Source organism: Chroicocephalus ridibundus, chromosome 2 (assembly GCF_963924245.1).
Source record: "Chroicocephalus ridibundus chromosome 2, bChrRid1.1, whole genome shotgun sequence".
Lineage (NCBI taxonomy): Eukaryota > Metazoa > Chordata > Aves > Charadriiformes > Laridae > Chroicocephalus > Chroicocephalus ridibundus.
The window spans coordinates 118,285,083-118,310,226 of NC_086285.1; the positions used below are offsets into that span (position 1 = coordinate 118,285,083).

A 25,144-nucleotide genomic window follows, 5' to 3' on the forward strand; every position below is an offset into this window, starting at 1 on the left:
ATTTTCTGATTCTCTGCACCTCCCTAGAGGCCGGCGCTGCTGTCTGAGGACTACAGCATTCTCCTTTCTTGGCTCATTTGCAAGATAAACATACTCTGGCCTCAAATGCTGCTCCTTTCCAACTGCTGGTGAAAACTCCAGTCAGTCTGAGAGATTAAGAGGATGATCTAGGGCACTACTCCATCCAAGAAAAATGCTCATGTGGGAACGCAAAGCCGCTGTTGTTTTTTTTCCACTGTATCTCATTCTGCAAGTCCAGATTCAAACAGTTTCTATCTTTATTCTTTATCCACATTAACTTCCTTCCTTTTCTTTTTTTTTAAAGGGAGTCACACATTTGGATTTAAACAGATTTTTACAGTACTTAACTTAGTTAAATAGTGCTTTTCTGCACCTCTGATGACTTGAGATGCGATTGAGACAGTTCTCATACCAGGAAATATTGGGCTGGATCGGTAGGGATCAGTATGCAGTTTTAACGCTTCCAAACACCTGCAGGAAGCAGCATTAGTGATCAGATAGATAACACTCTTCTTAATTACCCCATATGTGAATTTATGGTTCCTAAATTTATAGCTACAAGATACCTTGTGAAATATTTGTAAGAGCTGGTAGATCAGCCCCTACCCTTGTAGGCAAGCTCCAGTTCACATCCTTGCTTTCTTCCTATCCGTGTCTGTCTCTGCGGTCTCTTTTGATCCCTATTCTAAAACTGATGTATAATGTTTCCAAATTTTTCAAGCATTCACTGACTTTTAACCCCAAATCAGCTGCATTTTACCACTTGGAGCAGCAGTTCCTCCATGCTTCTCATGCTGCCTCAGATGGGTATTACAGAGCCCTAAAAGCATTCTTATATTAAAACACCAGTGAAAGAAATTAGGGAAGCTGCTAGTTTTGATAAAATTATTAGTGCTACAGACGGATCTCATGTCCTTATATACCTATTGCCCTCTTTGAACTCAAGAAAAGACATATAATTTGAGCACTGGATTAGAAGCTACAACAGGAAAAGGACTAATTTGCTCTGTTACAAAAACCTTCCTAAGCAAGTTAGTTAAAACATGCATATTAACAAACAGACTTTTAAGGCTGAGGAATGGATTAAATTATCATAGTTACACAGGGACAAATCTTTAGTTGCTACAAAGGCACATAATTTCATTGACAACAGTGGCTAGAATAAATTTTGTCTAATTTATGTGTAGAGTTGGCCAAAACCCCACAAATCTAGAAATTCTTGAACTTCAGGAAAGCTTTGATCCGGTCCAGACTTTGTGGCTCTGATCCACTTCAGCTGGGAAGGACCCAAATCCGCTTAAAATATATTTCACAACACATCTTTGCCTGCATTTTTTTCAGATAGGTCATACATACCACATGTAGAACCATTTCTCCTTATTCGCAATACCTACTAGCAGAGCCAGCTATTCCCATCTCCAACCCAGAATGTTAAAAAAGAAGGAAAAAAAAGGGACGCAAGAGCAAGCTTTAGATCAGTTGACTTGCTACCAAGGAGCAGGAAGAAAGCTAAGGTACTGAAATCTGCACAGTCAGAATGTTTGGAAGAAATTCAAACTGGTGAGAAACTCTACGTGACTTGTACAGTGTGGAACAGCTTGCAAAGCACAAAACAAGCCATATCACTCTCTTCTTGTTATCCCCAGAAAAACCAAAGACTCATTTGACTACAGTTTCTAAACAAGCATGTTATGCAAGTTTACCTTTTTTTTTTTTTAAGGTAACAGCTTCATTCACTGTAGTAGGAAAGCTGTGATCACAAACCACATAGAAAGGTTGTGGTTTTCAGATGACCTAGCTGAGTGTGATGAAACAAAGTAAAATCTAACCAGGGTAAAAAAAGAGTCTGACACGCTCTTCTGACTGCATTTACCACTGATAATTTAACAAATGAGCTGTTAGTAATTTAAATCAAGTACAGCCAGATCCTAGATCTCCAGATTGTAGGATAATTCCAGTAGAAATGGACCTCGGGAGGTCAGACTAGGTTGTTTAGCGCTTTGTCCAGTTGAGTCTTGAAAACCTTGGAAGACAGAGACCGCACAGCCTCCCTGGGCAACCTGTGCCCCTGCCTGACTTGCCCTCAGAGTGAAAAAGTTTTTCCTTATACCCAATCTGAACCTCTTGTTTCATCTTACGCTTGTTATCTTTCACGCACACACCCCATCCCTCCCCATGCACCAGTGTGAAGAGGCTGGATCTGTCTTGAGAATTTCTCCATAGCTACTGGGTGGCTGCTGTTTGTTAGGTGCTCCCAAAGCTGTCGCTCTTACAGGCTGAAGAAGCCTGGTCCAGCAGCCGTTCCTCACAAGGCAAGTGCTCCAGCCCCCCGACTTTCTTGGCAGCCCTCTGCTGAACTCACTCCATTTTATCCAACGTCTTCCTTGTATTGAGGTGCCTAAAACAAGGCTCCCTATTCCAGCTGAGGTCCACCAAGTGCTGAGTAGAGGGGCATGATCACTTCCACGAATTTACTGCCTGTGCTACTGTTAGTACAACCCAGGATACTTTTGGCCTTCCTATCTGCCAGGGCACACTGCTGGCTCATGTTCACCTTGCCGCCTACCAATATCCTCAGATCCTTTTTATGCAGAGCTGCTTCTAAGCCATCCAGTCCCCCCTGTATTATTGTGAGGGGCTCTTCCTTCCCACCTGCAGGGCATCACATCTCTCCTTGCTGAATTTTCTAAGATTTCTATCAGCCCATTCCTGCAGCCTGTCCAGGTCCCTCTGGAAGGCAACCCTGTCCTTTAGCGTTATGTGAGTGCGCTCCATCACCTCTGATTCTTCAATAAGGATCTTCAATAAGGATGTTAAACAGGGTGGGTCCCAGGACAGACCCCTGTGCTACTCCAGTTGTCCCAAGCCTCCAGTTAGAGTAGGAATCACTAACCTCTACCTTCTGAGCTTGATCGTCCCATCATTTTTCTACCCATCTAATTGTCTGCCCATCTAGACTGTAATAGTCTAATTTGGGTTTAAGAACACTGTTGGAGATACTGTCAAAAGCCTTGTTAATGTCAAGGCAAATGACATCCACCACTCTCCCCTGCAGATAGCAGTGGGAGTTCTGGTACTGAACCTCAGGGAGCTAGTTTTAACTCTTGGCTCTGGAAAGACACACTGGAAACAATGTCTGGTGCACAGACTCTCAGAAGGAGTATTCTCCAAAACACCTTTGGAAAGCATAGATTTGTATTACTGGGATTTAGCAGGCCAAATTCTTAGCTGCAATAATCAGCCCAGCTCCAATAAACTCAGTCTATATACGGTAATTAATCTCTGCTAACAATCCTGGCATATTATACACCTGGTATTTGTTGCCTCAACTCTACATGGAGGTTGCACAGACAGGCCCTAGAAGCGTCAGTTAGGGAAACCAGAGAGATGCAGAAATTCCTCAGTTCTCCTGGGACAGTCCTGTGTTCCTGTGACAGTATTTCTCTTACCTTTGCAAGGAAACTCCATGCTGCATATTGCCCTGAGGTTGTGCTGCTTTTTAGCTTCACTGTGTGCAACATCAGAAAGAACCCCAACAGTCCACTGCAAGGGATGGGGAAAGTTTGTTAATAAAGTCTCTTAATTTCAACTAAGCAATCTCTTACAGGCATCTTGGTTTTCCTAACGGCAGAACTGAACAGTCACCCTTCAAGCAGCGTTAATCCCATTTGGAGAAAGCAAGCTGTGGACAAAGAGCCTACATTATGTCCAGTACATCTTGGGTTTTGTTCAGTCAGTGACTAGAGTCTGAGTAAGACTTACTTACTCTTATGCCTGGTCTCTAATGCACTTGCATAATTGGAAAAGTAGAGATTATTGGAAACATGAGGTGAAATATTAACTTCAGGCATTGAAATGGCTCCAACTAAAGGCAATGCTAATTTCAACAGGAGCCACACATGTTTGGCAACTAACTCACTTCAACCTCCACAGAGCCTTGAACTGAAAAAATAACCACTGGAAAGTTTCTGCCTGAAGCTTTCAAGCTGTTTAAACTTCACGAAGCCTAAATTCCAATTAGGAAGTCAAATACATCTCTACTGTATAACAAATAGACAGATGACTCAGTAGTGCTGGGAACAGAATACTCCAAAGCTCTCCGCTGACAATTAAGTGAATTTTGATTCTCAAGTCATATAGGACAGTAGTCCCCAGTGCTCCTGTAGCCAAGACTACTCATAAGGAAACTCTGTTCCCCATCTCACTGGACCTCAAAGAGCTTATAAGATTTGGTTCTGGATTTTGTTGCACTTGTGACATAATTACAACCAACTGGTTGTGAACCAGTGAAATAGTGTAAACCAGCAACCAGGGAATAGAAAAGGACTTCAAAATATATAAGGCAAAAAATTACTGTGTGGATGGTTGAGAAGCATGAGAGATTACGAAGTATTGTGGGAAGCTGCATGGGAAAGGAGACAGGACCAACACAGCACGCAGGCGGTGAGGCAAAAAGTGCCTTGGTGTTCAAAGAAGGTATGCCCTTCTGGATACTGATGCAACGCAGTTGGTGCCCTCTCTGCAATAGCAGGAAGCATGGAAGATTGTGGCTCCCCAGGTCAGGAGTTCCATGCTGGGCTCCAGCACCTCAGCTAAGTGCTGTTCCCTGCTCAGTACATGTGGCAAAGTTGCATCTCAGCCACATGTCAGTACAGGTGGTTTTGACACACCGAACAGTAGGGTAAGATAACTGCCCAGGAGGGTTTCTTACACTGAGCCATAACACGAGAGCCCCAAAGGACTATTTGCTGTGCCTGAAGCCAAGAAAGCAGATGCTGCTTTGATGATAAAAGATAGGCCCAAGCTCAGCTCCCCGTTGCAGAGGATGAAGCGCTGAACAGTAGAGCATTCCGCTCTCAGAAATCAGTGAGTTCATGAAGCAGCATTGCCCAAACTTTTGAAAGTCCAGCAGCTGGCTTAAGTTTGTTCCACATCTTCTGCCCTGCTGCGAAGGGCTTTTAATCAAAGTGATTTGAAGCTGTTTAGTATAATTCAGAGACAAAAACTGAAACAGCTAATTCTAATACCTGAAATATCGATGTCACAACTAACACCGATTTATTTCACTAAATAAATGGAGCACTTTGCACCTTACTACCAATGCTTCAGACATTCTGCACAGGTGGTAGATTTAGCTGCATCAATTACCCTTACTTTACATTGTATAGGTTTTCCAAATCCTTCATGTCTACAAAGACACTAGATCACAAGATGTAGGAGAGCAACCGAGATGCTTGTTTCTCCATCTAAACTATTCCTTTCCACTTGCTGTAGTGTACAGTGCTATCTACTATACGTGTACCGAAGCTGGGGCAATGGAAACAGAAGTGGGAGGCTACGACAGTGGTAAAATTCGAATGAAGTGAAAGAGAAGAATATCTGGGCTACACAGATATCCACTAGTGCCTGCAGACAGACCTCACCTTCAAGAAGAAATAGATTGCACCTACCTACTGTGAAACAACTTATTCATTAATACCTAATTGCAAGTTACTTGTAGTGTGGATAGTCTACCCTTGAAAAAAGCCACTTTTGTACCAAAAAGCTATATACCTAGGGAAATAATTTAACAATCATTTTTAATATCCCCTTTTAATGGAAATTATGGATACAATTAAGAAAATCCATAACAATCAGGAAATATTTTTGCCATCAGTTAGCATGAAAACATTTTTTACCCTCTAAAATGAAAATACTTCCATTTGGCAAAAGACTGGAGGAGAAAGACAGGAATAAAATTTTTTGAGATAATTAAGACCTATAGAAAACATACTTACATTGTCCTGTGAGCATTACAGTATTGGGCAGTGAACTTTTGCTACTCAAAATAAAGGAATGCTTGTTAAAGCTTTTCCCTTTTACCCAAAAAAAGCATTCTGCCAAATAACAGGATGTACAGGCAAATAAATCCATGTACATCCATATACTGCTGAAGACTAATACTTTGTAATCACTGCAAACAGCAAGTTTTACAAGGGCTAATCCGACTTGAGAAGCATTTGAGAGATGCTATTTATCAAAGCTTTGCTACATTAGGTAAAAATTATTTTACTGGTGACTGGGAACTCTCCTGATCAGAACACACTCACTCAAATAAACACATGCACTTCCAGTGTATTTGAATCTCAGGCCTTCAAATGCATATCCACAGATACGTATTCTGTGCAGTTTTGCTGGCTTATGGCAGCAGAAACTAGTATAACTAAGGTTCTGCATGGTCCAAAATTTTTAACTGAGAGTCAAGGTTGGAAGTCAACGGGATCTCTTATTTTGAAAACATTCACATGTCCTATTATAGAGAGGTTACCTGGCGCAGCAGCTGCTATGAAACCTGTAGAAGTACAGAAATGGAAAGTCCAAGGCACTGAAGAGATCACCTGAGGGACAAAGCAATATACTCAGTGGAACACAGGGGAAGAAAATTACCCACTGTTACAAGCAGGGGAACAGCAATTATATGAACATTACTAGTTTAACATCCCTTTGAGCCTTTACAGCTGGCTGACTTTTCATTTATGACGCTTTCCACATTTTTAGTGTGTTTAATGATTTCTCTCTGACCTTGCTTCTAGCCAGTTCCTGCCTTTCGTTGAAAAGGGGATACGCAAGAGTATTCTTTACTAGTATACAGAAGATCCTGCTTAAGCAACAGTTGCCAGTGGATAGACATGCACGTATCCACTTCTTTTATTACAGAGCTCGTGATAGTTCCTACTGAAGCAACAGGAAACACAGACATATGTTGGCTGCTTCCCCCTCTGGCATTTGAACTCTGTCACACAGAGTAAGTTGAGAGGTTTAACAAAGTTCTCCCAAATCCAAGCAGAGCTCTCGAGTACTTGCATTTCCAGGAACCTGGTCCCTGGTTGTTCTTGGTAGCAACAATTCCCAGGAGTTCTCTGGCCTTCAGGCTCTACAGATTTGGAGGAAGCTCCATCTTTCACTTTTTGAAATGCAGGACTATTTTGCTTAACATGTCTCTCTATCCTGGTAGGGGAATGCTATATAGACAATATGCACCACCAGGCAAAAGGGGGAATTTATGTTTATTTAAATGCTTCTTCCTTTCTTCTTGTGACTGAGCAAATGTCTAGTGAAAGCAACAGACGATCATTTTTATCCTTCTAACTATTTAAACACCAGTGTGATAGGAATATTAACCACCATCAAATATTAAATTTCTCTATTTTTAGCCTTTGAATTTTTGCTACTTCAAATCCTGCCATCATCTCAAGTGATGGGATACATCTTATGAAAGTAACAAAATGAAATCTCTGCATAGCATTGAGGGCAATGCAGAGAATGAAACAGTTCTATATGGATTGCTGGGACACTGCTCTGAAGGGGATATTCTCCTAGGGAATCCTTATTCTTTACTATGCACCACCTCAAAAGCTGTTCTCTGTTGTCTGTCCTATGCTGCTTCTTTGCAAAGGGCAGGTAAGAAAGGTATTAGTAAATATCATGCAAATTACACAGCGTTATATACCCTCCTCTCTTCTTCCTACGTGATATCATATTATTGGTCATATTCCTGTTGAATTCCAGGGCTAAAATCCTACAGGGTTTGGCCTCTAAAAACACGCATGGAAAGGAAAGGCAATATGGAAACCTAAAAAAGGAACAACTCAATCCACTTTACCTGCTGGATGGGATGCAGAGGCCAACAGCACCACACTAAAATATAAAAAAAAAGATTAATTGTATACTACAGAATTTATCACATGGCCTGAACATTATAAATTGACAGCTTTGTCTTTGTTTTTTCATGATTAAACTTATTCCAGTTAAGTAGAATAACTGAGACATAACTATCAATTTAAAAAAAAAAAAAAAGTTGGTTGGGAAGGAATCTCCAGGGTCACCTCATACAAGCTCTTACCTGAAGCAGGACTATCACCAATATTTGAACATGTCCTCTGTGGGTCTGTCTCAAAAAGCCGAGTCCCAAAAACCTCCCGGCATGGAGATTCCACACCTCTCAGAGTAACTTGTCCCACGGCCACCCTACCCTCCAAGTGAAGATTTTCCTGATGTCCTGTCTTTAAACCACCAAAGCTGCAATTTACGGTCGTTGTTCAGCATTATACCATCTGCCACTCCTCAGAAGAGTTTGGCTCTGTCACCTCTGCAACTCCCTTTCAAGAAGGTGTAGGCAGTTGTTAGGCTGCACCTTGGTCTCCATTTTGCCAATCTCAACAAGATTAGCTCCTTCAAACTCTCCAATGTCTGTAGCCCTCTGCTAGATCTTCAGATTCTCAGTATCTTCCTTGAACTGAAAGGCCCAAAACTGCATAAATATTCCAGCTGCTGCCTCAGCAATGCTCATAATAACTTCTCTCAATCTGACACCCACAATCCTTCTAATGTAGCCCAATACATGGTTTGCCTTAATTTGCCATGAGCACGCACTGCTGCCCCATATAGATCTCAGAATTCACTCTTACCCCCAAGTCCTTTTCAACAGACCCGGTGTTGAGCCGGCCGGTGACACCACTGAGACTGAATTTATAGAGAACTGTACTTGTCTCTAGACTTGAGTGTCTCTCTGCACGAGGACTAATTTAAGCTGTGTGCGTACCATTGTCTGCTTTATAGGGATATGCATATATTGCATATAAGAGTCAAATATAGCGTCTTATGCACGTGATTGTACATGCACTGCACACTCATGCCCAAATTGTGAATCAGAGAAAGGACATATGCTGCAGTTAAACAAGTTCAAAAAAAATGCATGAAAATAAAACCAAGTACCAGCCCGAATGATGCATGCTTTTCAGAAAGATACAAGGTGAACAAGAAAATCAGCTATGACCAGTTTTTTCCCTGAAGCATCACTTAAGATTTCTGAGGTCCTACAAAGGCTTCTTCCTCTGAGTTTGCAGTATGGGCTGTACAGTATACCTTTTTCAGTGCTATTGAGTCTTCTGGTAAATTTCTGATTTTTTTCCAAATTTTTTCATTCCATGTTGTTTCCAAAGGTTAGAAGGCTACAGAAACATACTCTGGGGCACTGTAAGATGGGAGAAGCATGCATATCTCCAAGGCAGAGCTACAGCTTCCTCCAGTTATCACCAACGTACGTCCATGACAAAGGACAAGACGGAGAAGGAGAAAAGAGCATCTGGAGAGGTTGCTTCTTGATAAGCAGCAAGCGCTGCACTTACACAAGTTAAAAAGACATTCATTAATGTTATGAATGCTAAAGGTAGGCTATTTTCCCTGGCTAATTACCAGCAATTCTTACAGTTCACTAGGCCCAGTAACAGCAGCAAAGCGCCAACCCAGCCAGCGGAGGAATGGAAGCCTACACAATGAAAAGTTATGGTAGAGAAAGAACTGGAGGTGGTTCCCAACACACAAGGTTATGGCTAGAAAACTGAACGCGCTGTACATGAGCTACCTCCAGTACCTGTAGCAGTACAGTGTCATCAGCGTGGTGCTTATATCAGGCCAACTCCCATTTCCAGGGTTAACACAGCTATCGTGTCAAAGCCTGCTTGCTCTCAGCTGGTCCCAGTTCTCTATGTCAGCCACCAGGCTACTGTACTCGGTGGCCTGCCTGCAGCATGCTTTGGTGAATCCCAGTGTCATTCACTGGTATTCACTGGTATGTGGAGACACCGGTAGCGAAAGGAACTGCAAAGAGCATGGAAATCCTGTGGCCAGGGAAGCCTCGGGGGGAAGCTTATCACTGAAATCGGCCGTGGAAGACAATGGGCTGAAGGAGGATCCATGAGTGACAGGCAGTTGGGTATTTTAGGCTTAACATTTTATACAATGCCTTTGAAAGGCATCAGCTGGTACAGTATGTTCACATTGTCAACATTTATACATGTTTTTTAAAGATGTGGTTGTCACAAAGATATTAAACAAGGCAAAGCAGATCACTTACGGTAGGCAATTCCCACCCCCACCCCTCCTCCCCACACACGCGTGCTCTCCCCGCATGGGACGCCAAGAGGAATTGACAATAAACAGGCCCAATTCCTCAGTTTCCTGGTAAAGAGAGAAAAGGAAGTGAAGGCCTATTGCTTTTGACTGAATAACAGAGAAAACAGGAGACTGGCAGGGCAAGTGAAACTGTATCAACAGTGATGAGAATTATGACTAAGCCATGTTCCCCCACTTTTGATTTTGCATTATTAATTTTTAAACAAAAAAACAGTGAGATTGGGAAATGCTCAGAAAGAAACTTCCTTCTGCAACCAAGAGGAATTGATAACCCTACCAGACATCCCAGGCCTCAATCCAAAGAAAACACAGAAGGAAAACAAAACCTTGTTTGTGAAGTGTGAGGCAGGTTAAGGCACATGGGTTAGATGGCATTAAAGCTGTACCGTAACTCTGCTCTGAACAGAACATCAGCAGAAAAGACGCGGTGATGCTATAAAACCAGATTAGGGATTCAGGGGTTTCCAGCAGGACAGCCTGGACATCAGGCTGCAGCAAAACCAAAATCCCTGTGCCGGTTTTCTGTGCTCCTCTCTTTTTCTCCTGTACTCAATACTGAGAGCTGGGTCGCCCATGGTTTTCTTTCTGGCTAAAAAGAGTTTTTTTCAGCAAGAACAGCAATTTATGCCTGCAAAGCTGCCCTACTGTGGAAAATCTACTGCAGCTTTTTTAATTCACAGAAGTGACGGATTAGCAGCTCTTCCTGAAGCCGGATGTAGCTGCATAGACTAGAGCCTTTACCTCACACCTTTGTCAGTGCCATTCATTCACCGTTTGAAACTCTCCCACTACAAGTCTTTGTTTTCTCCTCACCAGTGACTGCTAGGCTATCTGGCATGCCTTTGTGAATGAATATCAGACCATAACAGATATTGGGATGTGCTGAAACTTTCTTCCAGGCTCTCCACAAGAAGTAACATATGTCTACCTGCCTCAACACAGGAGAAAACCCAAGATGAGCCGTGACCCATTATGTGTAAGACACATTATGTATTATCCCTCAACATGCCGGTTAGACACTACTACCACCACCCCCCTTGCCAGCTAGCTGTAGGGGGAGAAATCTGGCTCCCTCCTTGATAAAAAGTGGGGGACTGGAAAGGAATAAAAAAAAAAAAGTAAGATTACTGGAAAAACCACTATGAAATAGAACACTAACGCCAAAGTCAGAGTGCAGGGAAACACAAGACTGCAGTAAAAAAGGGCAGTGGGAAAAAGACTGGAGGACTAGAGGGAGGTTCTTGGAAGTACATTTCCCCTCTTCTCTTCCTCCCCCTCCCTGCCCCACATGCTTAAACACAAGGGAGATGGATGAACAGGATGGGGTTGGGCACTGAGAAGCAACATCACCCCTCCCTGCTCTGCATAGCACAGCCCTGCTTTCCCTCCTACACTTGTTCCTGCTCTGGCTCCTTTTTTAAAAGCCATTGAATAATCATGCTGTAAGTGATGAAGTGAGAAGAACACCACACTTTCAACATCAGCAAATATTTCTTCAGATCTGTTTGGTTCTGGAAAGTTCCTGTTCATGTACATTTTCTTAAGACGTTCTTCCCTCCCAAACTGTTCCAGATTTTAAAACAAGAAACAGTGCATGGCATGGAGGGACAGCATACGTTAGAAGACTTTGCAAATTTCAGCTGCATCTCTGGAAGTGTCCAACAGAGCCAATACAGTTAATGTTTCTTTATAATCTAAATATATATTTTTTTAATCTAACATATTGGTACATTCTAACATCCAGTAGCTTGGGGCAGAACTTTTAATCTGTTTTAAACTTTTAATCTCTATCCAGGCAGTCTCTACACTCAGTACAACTGTGCTTTCATACCAAACAGAAACACTTTGAACAGCCTCTGTTGTAACAAACCTACATATTTTCCTGTATTTTCCTATATATTAGGAAAAATTTCTTCACCAAAAACTCATCAAGCACCGGAACAGGCTGCCCAGGGAAGTGGTTGACTTACCATCCCAGGAGGTATTTAAAAAACATGTAAACATGGTACTTAGGGACATGGTTCAGTGGTGGACTTGGCAGTGTTAGGTTTACAGTCAGACTCGATGATCTTAAGGGTCTTTTCCAACCTAAATGATTCTATGATTCTAAACACTATCTAGCTGTGCCCACATAGCTGCTTTCTTTTCCCTGCACAGCCGCATGCCAGCTGTCTGATCTAGGTTAATAATAAGAAGCTATAAAGGCCTATTGATAATAGTGCTAAGAGGAGAAAGTTGCACTCATACCACACTAGCGAGTTCCTTCATAAAGCATAGAATCATGCTTGTAGAGACAAGACCACCAGTACATGTTATACTGTCCTGCTCTGGAGGTGGAAATGGGATCCTGTCATGGCTGACACAGTCCTCAAGAAGCCCAGAGTAGAGGAAGCAGCATATACATTAATGCCTGCCAAATCACAAACTTTAGTGCTGGGCACTCTCTGACAGAGATAAGCACAGGTTTACAGTAATTCTGACCCAGAACTGCCTGTGAGGAGCTAAGAGTCCATTCAGAGAATGTGCAGAGTAAAATGCCCTCTACTCAGTGCAATTTTAGAATACTTTTGATGGTTTTCTACAGGAATTAAGCTTGTGCAATAAAGCTGTGTGTACATATACATACATAGCTATACATAGCTCTCAAACACGCTGACCCGCTTCATCGAAATTCGGGAAGTGGCAGTCATCTCCAAGATAACTACATGCGCAGAGGTCTCACAAAGAGACAGACCTCACCAGCGCCTTCTGCAGCAGAACGATTTCAGCCCCATTAGGCACTGGAGGACTTTCATGGCAGTGGCACGTCATGGAGGTCACAAGCAAGGAGAGAGCTTCTGCCAAATTTCACACCCTTTCAAACACCATGCACTATTATGAGAAAACAAAAATCAGATGCCACTTATCCCATTGCCTATGGCACTGTTTGTTTTCCCTAAACAAGATGAGGTCCAAATGCTATGGACTGCAAGCTTCTCTAACACATAAAACATACATATATAGATAAATATACATACATACATATATAGATAAACAGACATATAGATATCCACAGACCCAAGCCAACAAATAAGCATGCAGGCTTCTACCTCCTCTAAGCCACCTGTTTTCCAGCAATTGCTTTGCACCATCATCTCACAAGCTACGCTGACCTTTAAGCCCCTTAATGGTGAAAATCCTCACAAGCTTTGATAACCCATTTTTGCTTTTAAGCAGATGCTAAAATGGCCATCTTCCAATTTGCACAATTCCATTGTTGTTTTGTTGGTTTTTTTTAAGAAAAAAGAACAGTTTTAAAATATATACCACTGTACCTCACAGTTTCTTAGCGAGAGTTTCTTCCTTTCAAAAGCCTATAAATCAATAATCATACTTTCCATGTAATGTGGAACTCCTGCTCTCTGCTGGACACAGCTTCACAGACTTCAAAGGGTATCATCAACTAATGCAGCAGGAAGCCAGCCCTGACTTTTCAATCAAAGCTGCAAAATTAAGACCTTCAGCCAAAATCTGAATTTAAAGGCTCAGGCCCAGATGCAGATTTCAACTAAAATGACAACTGAGAGTCATAGCGAGGCAGGTGCCAAATGAAAAATCAATTGATTTTACTGCTTGTTACTCCCTTCAACACAGACAAATAGCTACAGCTTAAGACTTCATGGGTTATTTCTGCACACAGCAGCACATTTGCAAGTTCCACAACTAATTCAAAACACTTTCAATAAACACAACTACCTTCTTTGAGTAAAACTGATTTGCTTTGCACTTCACAGTAGATGGAAAACAGCAACTGACTTAAACAAGAGCCTACTTCAAGCAAACTGATATTCAGATATTGTCAACGCATGGGACCCTGGTGAGTAGACACTACAATCATACAAACGCAAAACCAGAGGCCTGCATTACTTATTTATGGAAATAGGAGATTTGATTGAACTAAGATAGAAGGAGATACACAGTATTACCATATTGATGATGCTCACAAGATAAATGGGAATCTGTGCTACAGTGGCGTCCCTGATGTGTTCCTACCAAGGATCTTTAACGTGGTCAGACAAGAGTACACATCCATCTAATCAAATGGAGAAGCACAACTTCATTTTTGTTATGCTTATTCCTAACTTCTGCTCTCTCTTTCATTCCTTTTAACCATCCTTTCTTAGAACTTTGTATTCGTACTCCGTAGTGTTCCCATACAACATTAGGTACCATTCCAAGAAAAGAGGTCAACATATACAAGATGTGATTATGGATGGAGGAGAATCTAGTAAAGTCTCTATATGACTTCAAATAAAGCCTCACAAAAATCTAGTGGAAGCCATGCACACCGAATGTTCTCACTTTCTTTGAGGAAAGGATTGACTTTTTTTTTTTTTTTTTAATAAAAAAATGCAGGGGAGCCTGATCAGTGACTTAGGCTCTTTCACTAACTACAAAATAACAAGCCACTTTTATATCTCCAAATCAGACAGACAATTGAAAGTTTGAATTACTCAAACCCACTAACAGCACTCTGAACAATCAGTTACTGCTCATGTTCTTTGCACATTGTACTTTTGTAATCACTACCTCCCCTTCTGGCAATTTTGTACAATTTTTATTTTCTGAAGTGGGGTATTGCCAAGGAGTTACTCTGTAAATATTATTTCTGGAAATGACAGATCACTTGTGCACATGGTGATTAAAAAATTCATAATTAACACCTCGTTACCTCCCCAGATGTATATTGGCATGTCCATCTATAGCCAGAGCCAAAAAAATTCAGCTGCTAAGCAATTCAGATTAGCACTGTTCTTTCAGTGAACGTCCTGCTAAAGAAATATACATTTAAGTAGTGGTAGCTATAAACTTCCTAAACAAGCCACGGTTGAAAATGAAAACATATACCACATAAAACCAGCTACGGTGTATCAAAGGCTTATTTATTTTACCTGAATGCATAGTTGATGTACTGTTGCTCCAGATCACTGGGAGAGGAGGGAAAGAAAAAAAGGTGTTCTTTTAGTAATGGAGTTAATTTGGTATAACAGATCAGTGTATTAAGTAGTGTTATAACACTGTAATATTACATTATATTAATATTATATAATATAGGACACAATGTTATAACTAGGTAACACTAACATTCTATTACAATTATATACTTTATAACCATAATCTATTAATATTATAATATTATCAATATATTAACCAGCATACTAATTTACACATCATTTGCACATTATTTCTGTTGTTACTATGTCAGCGGGAGCCTCATTTAAAGTGATAATAAAGTGAGACTGACTAAAACCCTTTAAACCGAGATGGAAAAAGGTTTTGAAGTAAATAAGCTTATGCATATTCTACACAGGCATGTATATATAATTAAATACATAATATGCAGTGGCAACATATCCATCTCCATCCATACAGACAACTGCAGATTATAGACACTGTGAACATGTCATGCCACCTGCTTTCAAAACAACTATTGTCTGGCTGAAGTTCTAAAATGCACATGGGATTAGTGCAAGGTTTCAAGGTTTTTAAGGTCCTCAGCCATTCCAGTCCTATGGCAAGTCACCAGCTGCTAAACACTTAGGAGACTGTGTCGCAAAAGGAGATACTGATAGATTCAAACCATGCAGCTTTCAAGGCTAACACAAACTAACATTTCCTCTTAATACCTGTGCCATTAATTAGGGGTTCTTTTTCCAGGACTGAGTCATCATCCTTTCATAACACACTATTTAAAACTACTTCAGTGTTCGAGTTCACAGTATAACTATCAATAACTCCATGCTGTTGTTATCAACAGTAAATAAGGCTCCTCTTGCAAGAGAAGCCATTAATGATTAACCAAGTGGCCCCGCTCACACTGATAATGCAGAGCTCCCTACAGTTTACCTGACTGCTACACAGACGTGTCTCTAACCCTCTTTGATAGCAATCTCTTTCTTTTTAAAAGAGTATGAAAACACATTACCTTAAAGAGCTAGGTTTCCATAACTTGTGAAATACTTTGTAAGCCCCTGTAATTGAAATGACATGTGTAATCGCCATAACGTGCAATCATTCTGACAAACGACGGCTTGTTTGGCTGTGCTACCGGCAGACGCAGAACCCCTCTGAATTACAGTTTAGCAACACAGCACAAAGGATGCCTACACCATGAATAAAATGAACCTTTCGCTTCAAATTAATGCTTTTCAAAGTGGTGTCATCTCAGAGTACTATCAAGCTATGTGTTTCTGCTAGTCCTTCTGAAGAAGAGACAATGCCAAGCTCACCGCAACTACAAAGGAGTGTGTGTGTGTGTGCACATGCGTGTGTAAATACATACAGAAAAGTGTCGCAGAATGGGTTCTTCAGTCCACCCCATTTTTTGAGTAACTTCTATGATGTGTTCATCTATGTAGACCCCTACAGCTGTTGGCTCCGAGCCATCTTTCCTGTTTAGAATTCTCTCAGCTGTAGGGTCTCCAGGTTCTTTACGTTCTTGACCTGCCCACCTCTTGGTTAGCTCTCATTTCTATTCTCGGAAAAGCTTTAAGCACTGAAGGAACGAAAAATACAGCTTCAGGCTCTGTTGTTTCAGACCCTTTCTTCAAGGCTTTGTTGTTTGGGTTTTTTTGATTCACAAAGAAAACCAGAACATTAAAAGCAAATCCAGTAGAACACTATGTAATAGATGTCCTCAATTCTGCCTCCGTTAGACAAGCTGAAGGGTAGAACACATGTCCTTTCTTTAATGCTCTGTCTTGATTAACTGTGCGATAAGTTAGTTCATCTGTTTGCTCTTCCTCGTAGCATCTTTATTCTGTGTCAGTTGATAGGAAATCTTATTACACAAAAAGACCGCAACAGTCATATCAACAACTTCCTCTCAAAAACAAGAGAAATGGAAAGAAGCTATATTCTGAGCATAAACATTATGTTGGCAATTCCTACACGTTTCGAGCACACAGAAGAGGCTCCTAAAGACTCTCTAAGCAGTTTTCCACCTCCGTGGCAAAGCACTGCTTTACAAATAAGACCTCTTGGCTTTGAGAAAGCAGTAACATCAGTTACAGCAAACAAGTATTTGAAGTGAAAAATCCTTAGCTTTTTGTTTTATCTAAATGAGCATATGTTTACCATATAACATTTCCTAATGGAAAAAAAAATATACTATTTCTTATTTGTATGTTAACAACATTTTAGAATGGGATCTCTAGATCTCCCTAGACACAAATACATATAAACACATTACCTCTGCCCTGAAACTTTTACAGTATGAATAGACAAAATAAAGAAGGAATCATCCCTAATTTGCAGTCAAGACTTAACATATGAATGAGTCACGCACTAAGTCTATAGGACAGCTAAGAAATAAATACAAGTCCCTTATTATCCAGCCTAATGCACCAAAAGACACAAATCTCCTAGTTAAAAATTACTACTCTTCTTTTCTTCAGGTTTTCTGGGTCTGACTGTTTCTAACTTTTCAAGGAAGATTTATGATCTATCCAAATCATTGTTTAGTTTGAAAAAGACAAAAGAAAACCTGACAGGTTATGCAACTCATTGTTAATTTTTTTTTTTCTTTTAAATGCATACGATTGCATAAAAACCCGCAACATTTCAACATCCTTCCTTTGGGAGCATATTCCATGATATTTTAGAATACTTTTGTCAGTTTTTTAAGTAAAATCACTGTGTGCAATAAAACTCCAACTACAAGTTATTGCTTGTTTTTTTCATGTTTCTTCTCCCCTCAGAAAGAAGTGTCTCTTAGTAGGCAACCATCAAAAACTCCCAGAAAAGCTTAGTGCTGATTAAAACTGTATGTGCATTTTCTCATCCACTGTTAACAGACTGCAATACCCAGTTTATTCTGTTGTTTTCAATGTAGAAGCTGGAAAAGGAATGCACTTTCTTATATTTACTGAGCTGCTTCATTCTTTCCAAGTGTTTCTTACATCAAGAATGTTAAATATCTGTAATTTCATAACAAAGCTGATTTCTCCACCATATTTGCTCTTCCCAATTATTTTTTTCCAAAAGAAAATTACTTACCAACACAGATCAAGTGAATTACAGCCCATAAATAACCATTTGGATCAAACTGCAATAAAGCACATTTACATAAATAAAGGCACATTCATGTAAACATAGGTACTGTTATTTCCTTGCAGTTAGCTTCACAAAGCAAGTACAGTGAGTGGGAGCTATGCTACAAAGAAAGAGAAGATGACTAAAGAAGACTAGGAAGACTAAAGTTTTTCCTGTCCTGCTTAGAGACCTGGCATATGCCAGTTTCCCAGGCTCTCGGCTAGTCTTGGCGAGAATAGTTCTGTTTCTTTCAGATATACACACCATTTGAAACAATCTGAGCATATGGATGCCAGTCTGTTTAGTCTTGTATTGGCAGTCAGGGAGGGCAAGAGGATCAGAGGAACATCACTAGGGTTTCTGTCTTGTCTCCTTTCCCCTCTCAGCCACTGCAGCAGCTAAGCAGTCTCTTTCCCCAAGGCTCCAATTAACCAGAGAGTATCCAAGAGAGTGCTTTAAACAAACATCTGTCTTTTGGCAAGGTAGGCTCTCTTCACAATCAATGCGCAAAAATAAGCATTTTTGAGAGGAATTCACCTGGAATATTTTAGATGTCTGCTTTCCAGGGAGATCAGTCATACACCAGAAGTTCCAGCTGGGCACCACGGGCTATGAAGGGAGCTAGCGCAAGTGCTAACTGTAGCTTCTGATGGCTACATTTGCTCAGATGCATCCGGTCAAGTTCCCAGATTCATCTCCCCTGACTTCAGATGTTAACTAAGGTATCTAAAACAAGGAAGCAGCCTTCCTAAGTCTCCAAAAGAGAAAAGCACCTTCAAAGAAACAGATCTTTGCTGGACTGAGCACTCTCTGGAGGTACCTCATTTCTTTCTCCAGTAGCTACAGAAAGCGTGTAGAGGGATTACAAAGCTAATTCAGGAACCTCCTGAAAGTATGTGCAATTAACACAAACCTAAGTGATTTGCCCTAAGCCCTACGAGAAGTTAAACAGTGGTTTCCTCAGCCATCACCTTCACCGAAGCGTTGCCCGTCCACATTGCGCAGAGGTTTTACCACAATGCAAACACATTAAAACCAGCAAGACTACAACATAGCAATAGGCACCATTTTACAATTCCTTCGCAGGAATCCCACCCTAGCTTACAAGTAAAAGCTGCATCCCTCATATAGGTAACAAGATGTCAAACATCAAGGTCTAACTAAAACTGCTTTACAAAGCAGAGCTCACCTGTGCGTCACATAAAGGAAGGCACACGGCTGCTACCAGGAGGAACAGCACACTGTGGAGAAGAGAAGAAAATACAAGCAAGACCAAAAGCTTGTAACCTGGATTTGTACTCTCAGTGAAGTATAAGCAATTCCACTCAATTTCACACTGACATTTCATTTGTTTAATTTTTATTCCATATTTAAGAAGTCATTTCTGCCACCAAAATTAAGCTTAACATCATGCATCCTTCATAACTCTTACACAGCAAAGTTGTACGAGAAGAGAAGTAGCACAAAACATCTCAGCAGTGGTGAAAACAAGCTTTTTGATAGGGAATATTATTCTTCACTTGCCACGTGGCTTCCCTAGGCTGCTTCAGAAAGCCGAAATCAACCAGTTTCTGGATGTGAATGCCTCCCAAAAAGTTCCTTCATTAAAGTGAATGGCCTATTACAACAATTCCAGCAGAGAGGAGACCATTAAAAGTTATGGTGTAACTCCAGAGCACAGAGCAAAAGTGTGAGTGAGTGGTATTACAGCAGAAATGGCTTAAGGACAGCACAAGTCATACCCTAGTCCACTGATTAGAACTAAATAAATTTTTAACCTGTGGCTAAATCAGTATTTATACAGGCTACACTGAATACACTGATGTGTAATTTCTGTGGATTGTTGCTATTAATAATAACAAACATTTGCTTTTGCAGCTTATTTTCCTGCTCTCTAGGGGCATAGGAAAAGACAGAATAAAGATGATAAAAAAGCTGGTATCCCTGACAATAATTCAGTGGTGAATACAAGGCCACAGTAAGTCAGATGATAATGGAAACAACAGGAAGAAATAAGGAAGATGGTGCCTATAAATACACTAAATAATAACCCAACATTATCCACTCTAAGTACAGCTACAAGATTACAGAATGTGGAGAACAGCAAATATGTGTTCTTCAAGGAGATGGGGGGAAAAATAAAACTTTTAACTCGTGACTGGCTGACTTCTGTTTGTCCCTTTCTGTCTGCTTTTTGAAGCCTCAACAACGCGGGCCAATGAGGGTTGGTGGGTTGTGCAGTTTAATAGGAATGATTCTAGCAGAACTGGGTATCACTCACCTCTTCTTTCTTAGGAAAGGCATTTTTAGCTATTTTCTATCACATTAATTATCTTTCTCTTACCACTTAAGATTACCCACTGGAACTTCAAACCTGATTTCTGTCTCCTTTCCAGAAAACATACTTACAAGCACTGTTTTGTTGTTCAGGAAGACTGGCCTTCTAGCTTTTTTTATTTTTACAAGGAGAAAAATGTATCTATTTAGGCAATCGTTAAAAAAAACCCCAACATTTAAAAAATATTTAATTACTCCTGTGTTGCAATTCAGGCTCACCGCCCACGGGAATGTGCCTTACATTCTTCATTGTTTTGGTGTGCCATTATCTGAAGCAAATACAGAAGCTGGAGCCAAAACAAGTCCAAATCTGAATCTGAGCAGTTTGAAAAGCTTACCTACAGACTTTCAGATGAGAGGTCTGCTGTGAAAAAGAAAGTATGATTAAAAGAATTAAAATTTAAAAATAAAAATGGTGAAATAGTTCTTTCTCCTTCCAAAAACAGGAAAGTGATGACAGCTGGTCTTACTGCACCAAACACATTAAAAATCCAGTAAGCAACATTCAACAGCCCATTATGTTTGAGCTCTGCTTAGCAAATTTAATTTGTAAAAAAGAATTAGGACTACAGATTAGCCTATTTCAACTTGATTTATATTTTCACATTACTTACCAGCAGTTAAATCTAAAACCACACATGAACTTTATACCTGGTCCTCAAACTTAAATTGAACTATACCAAAACTATGTATTGTATGTACTCAAATATTGAGTATTCTTAACTAATGAGGTACTACCCCAGCCAAATCAGTCTTGGCCTAAACTCATAAGAGTTTCCCAATCCTTTAGTCCAAAATAACTCTCCAGAAGCTTCCCAGCAAGACCCGTGTTTGCATTATCCTTGTCCATAGTGCTTTTGTCCTCCAAGAGAGGAGACACAAACATGTGAGCTAGAAGGAAAATACAAAACACTTCGACAGGGACACTAATCAGAGGACAATGTCACAGGGACATGCCATGGTACGCACTGCTGTGTTGCCCCTTAATCATAACTGTAGTGACCTCTTCAGTTTGTTAGGAGTGGCAAACATGGGCCGTTTATTTGTCTTCTATATACACAACAGAGGTAATGAATGGAAGATCCCTTCCACAGCTAGCCAGAGGCCACCATAGAAACGACTCTGTGATGAATGGTTTCCCACTGTTACCTCCCACAGGAGCTCTCTGGTCAATTAGAAAAGCATTTCATGGCCTAAAAAGAAAGATCCCCAATGCAGTTTGTGAGAAACAAACCCAGGTCTTACTAAAGGGAACAGGAATTACTCTCCTGACTTCAGTAGGTCTTGGGAGAGATTCTCAAGCATTCAAAACAAATCCAAGAATGCACTGTTTTTCCTGCATTTCATGTGGCGATGTAATCCATCTATAATCATACAAAACATCAAATACTAATATATTATACTGTTTAGGTCTAAGGACCCAGTCCTCCTCCCTCTCAGCTCAAACGATGAGATTCTTATGTGGGACATGAGAGAGAGGCGATATTAATTTTCAAAAGGAAAAAGCAAGCAGGACCAAGCCGGTCTTAAAAATGCAGATCAAACTGTCAATACACATTTGCAGTGTTTCGTCAACTAAAGGGGAAAAGAAAACATCAATATAGGTACTTGTCAACAGCAAAGCTCTCTCCAGGTCTCATTAATGACTAGCTATCACAGAGAGATGAGAAAAGCACATGGCACTAATGCCTGTATTAAAAGAAATTAGGTGTCTTTTTATAGAGCGATTATATCACAGGAGGTACATTGCATGGATCAATTATTAGACGGATTACCTCTTTCTGCACAAACTTCTGGAACCCACAGGTTATAACTTCTGCCGCGTTCTGCACAGTGAGGAACACCGGGATTGGCTGCCATTGGGAGAGAACAAAAATGCCCAAATCAACCCACAACAGTCACACACATAGAAAGGGGTACTCCTCTTAGGGACAGCTGTACCACATGTTTGTGGTATTGGGGTTTGTTCTGTTTTTTAAACTGTAAACCCACGCCACATCTCCTAAAAGGGATTTAGACCTATTCCAATCGCTATTACATGGCACGGGCCATCTTTAAATGCAGACCCTGCTTGCTGCTTCTCCCACTTTCAAGTGCTCAGTCGATTTGTTTGTACACAACTACCTCAGTAAGATTTGGTCCAGGTTTATGTCTCTAGCTTTGCCTCTCTGTTCAAGTATCTGCAGCTCCACAGTAAACAGTTCTCATTAGTTTTCCCATCTCTGTCTACTGGTACTAAGAATAAAGTGTGACTCCTAGCAACAGAATTATGGGCAAGATGATTTTAGGTGATTGCGTTCAGTTACTGCTAGGAAGAGCTGCCCAAAATTAGGGTAGAAATGTAATAGTTCATACACAAGTGATGTTGAAATTATACCCACTGAGGTATCTGGACACCATCCCAGCATGAAATCATTAAGAAACAAATGATAACAATAATGAATCAAACTCATTGCCGCAGGCAAACCCAACCAGAATTAGTGGTTCATAATACTTCCTCCAAATCAGATCCATGGTCTCTCCAACAGCTGAAACAGAAGCAATTCTCTGCTCCAATTAAGATAATCTAAAGACTAAGGCAATGTTAGGAAGCAGTATTTCCCCACTTGTGTATAGTATTTAAATCACACAAGTAGAGATTGAGTTAATTTCTCAGTGATGTCCATGCCTTTTAAGTATCAGGTGATATAAGCAGCAAATATCTCTCAAATTTGACTTTGTATTCAGAACTCTGTATTTTATGGATTTTTCTTTTCATTCCCATAAAGCTAGATAAACATCGCTAATTAAACATTTTAAGTCATAATGATAACTAGGGTAGATTCATAAACACAACAGTGACACCATGGTAACTTTTAACACCTCTAAATTAGCAAGGAATGAAAAACACACAAACACAGCTGGCATGAAGTTGTCAGCCTCAGCTTCACCAATTTTGAAAACCAATTCTCAACCTTGTTGCTGGACAACTGAGAACAAAAAACCAGAAGTATCTAACACAAGCATCCTGAGCCTGACACAGTAATAGGAAATACAAGGAATAACCATACACAAGGAAAGTTGACAGCAGAATTCACATTCTTGCTTTTGGGAAGCCAATTTATTGGGTTTTTCTTTCCTCCCCCCCTGTTTTTGGCTCTTCCAAATATGTTTTGGAGCCAACAATGGCTCCAGTTTGCCTAGCCCAGTTAACCTTCTCCATATGTCTGCTGTCTTTGATGTGAGTATTTCTTAAATTTGTGAGTGGGCCTAATGCTTATGAAAAGAAAGGTTTACTGGTTGGGCAGGCAGGGTGAATAGACTCTGTACAAACCTCCCCTCGCAGCTCTGCATACTTCTGTTAGTGCACCACAGTCCAGAGCTAAGCAGCCCTCCTCCAGTTCCAGCCCTGAACTCCTGGGCAGGGGGGACTGACAGCACCTCTAGGGAGAGGCACAAACAGAGATTAAGATTGTAGCCCTGCCAGTGCACAGGAGTGTTTGAAAATGGGTCTCCTTGGCTTTGATCAAAAAAGTGCATGTAATTTCTGCTTTAGGAATAAACCCACTCCATTCAAATACGCTGCTGAGGTGAGCCAATTCAGGTATGAGTTTGGGATAGTCCATTTTCCCTCTCACTGTGTCATAAAATTGTTGTATGCAAAGTTATTTTAAGTAAAGCTTCTATGAAGGACTGAATTTAGCCACAGAATTAGGCTTCTAAATCCCCATCCAAGTACAACAAAAAGCCATTCAGAAATGGGAGATGCTTCTTAAGAAAGGTTTGGGATACAAATCAAAACCATTCACAGCCCCCCTGCCACTCCAGTGCATCTCACTCTTGAATGACCAGAGCCGGGACAGGAGGGAAACAAGGTAATTTACGTGATGACTAGGAAGTAAGAAGAAATAGCAACGAGGATGTGACTCATACCTCCTCCACCTTCCAGGTGAGCAGACAGAAAAGATGATGCTGACAAGGCTTTATTGCTATTTCCAGACAGGGCTCTCCTTGGGGATCTTTGCTCAGTTTACACCAGGGAAGCCCGATGGAACTTGCTTTGACAAGGAACCAAGAGGAAATAAATGCAATTACCCCGAGACAGAGCTAATCTGGAGGCATGGGGCTTCAGAGCACATGCCTGTGCTTTACAAAGATCACTTGGGCGCGAGATGAGGCCCCCAGCCTTGTGGTGAGGACAGAGACCTCCTGTCCTTTTCTGCCCTACCTCTCCACCAGGACATTCAAGGGATCACTACAAGCAGAATCTTGTCAAAAAATCCCTTTTGAGTCTTCTTGGGGTTTAGGAGATGGCAGGAGCAAGCTGGCTTTGCAGTTAGATAAAGATGCATTGACAGAATGCAGAAGGGAACTAGTGCAGAATCTGGCCTTGCAGACTGCATAACAGCAGTAAAACATTGCTATTTTTAAAAAAATCATGTTATTGCCTTCCTTTTTTTTTGTTAAGAAAGACTATATCATTTAAGTAAAAAGCATTCAACTTTAATGAAAGCAGATTTGAGATCCTCTAAATAGGTTATTGTGATTCAAATGGATCACAAAACTGATTAATCTAACCCTTCCCATAATCTCTTTCCAACTTTCAATTTATTTTTTTCAAATCCTGCACAGCATCAAAAGCCTCTCACTGAAATGGTCTCCAGCCTTTTCCTGGAAGGATTTCACACAGATCCCACAGCCCCGTTCCCCCTTTTGCAAAGTTACAGCTAGTAACTTCTTCAGCTTCTTCCCTACTTGCACAATTCAGACCACTGAGGAT

General features: G+C 40.7%; 1 protein-coding gene across 2 annotated transcripts in view; it reads right to left on the reverse strand.

Moving 5' to 3' along the window:
• Positions 1 to 25,144, reverse strand: part of TMEM241 (transmembrane protein 241) — a 58,049-nt gene that overhangs the window by 23,028 nt on the left and 9,877 nt on the right. The window contains exons 5-13 of one of the 2 annotated variants that reach the window (XM_063326707.1): positions 22,161 to 22,238; positions 20,724 to 20,746; positions 19,238 to 19,289; positions 18,013 to 18,061; positions 15,941 to 15,986; positions 14,907 to 14,942; positions 7,664 to 7,698; positions 6,329 to 6,398; positions 3,471 to 3,564 (exon numbers count right to left, since the gene is read on the reverse strand). In XM_063326707.1, the coding sequence (XP_063182777.1) occupies positions 3,471 to 3,564; positions 6,329 to 6,398; positions 7,664 to 7,698; positions 14,907 to 14,942; positions 15,941 to 15,986; positions 18,013 to 18,061; positions 19,238 to 19,289; positions 20,724 to 20,746; positions 22,161 to 22,238 (483 nt within the window). Of the gene's footprint in view, positions 1 to 3,470; positions 3,565 to 6,328; positions 6,399 to 7,663; positions 7,699 to 14,906; positions 14,943 to 15,940; positions 15,987 to 18,012; positions 18,062 to 19,237; positions 19,290 to 20,723; positions 20,750 to 22,160; positions 22,239 to 25,144 lie in introns of both variants that reach the window. The other variant, XM_063326706.1, reaches the window with a different exon arrangement.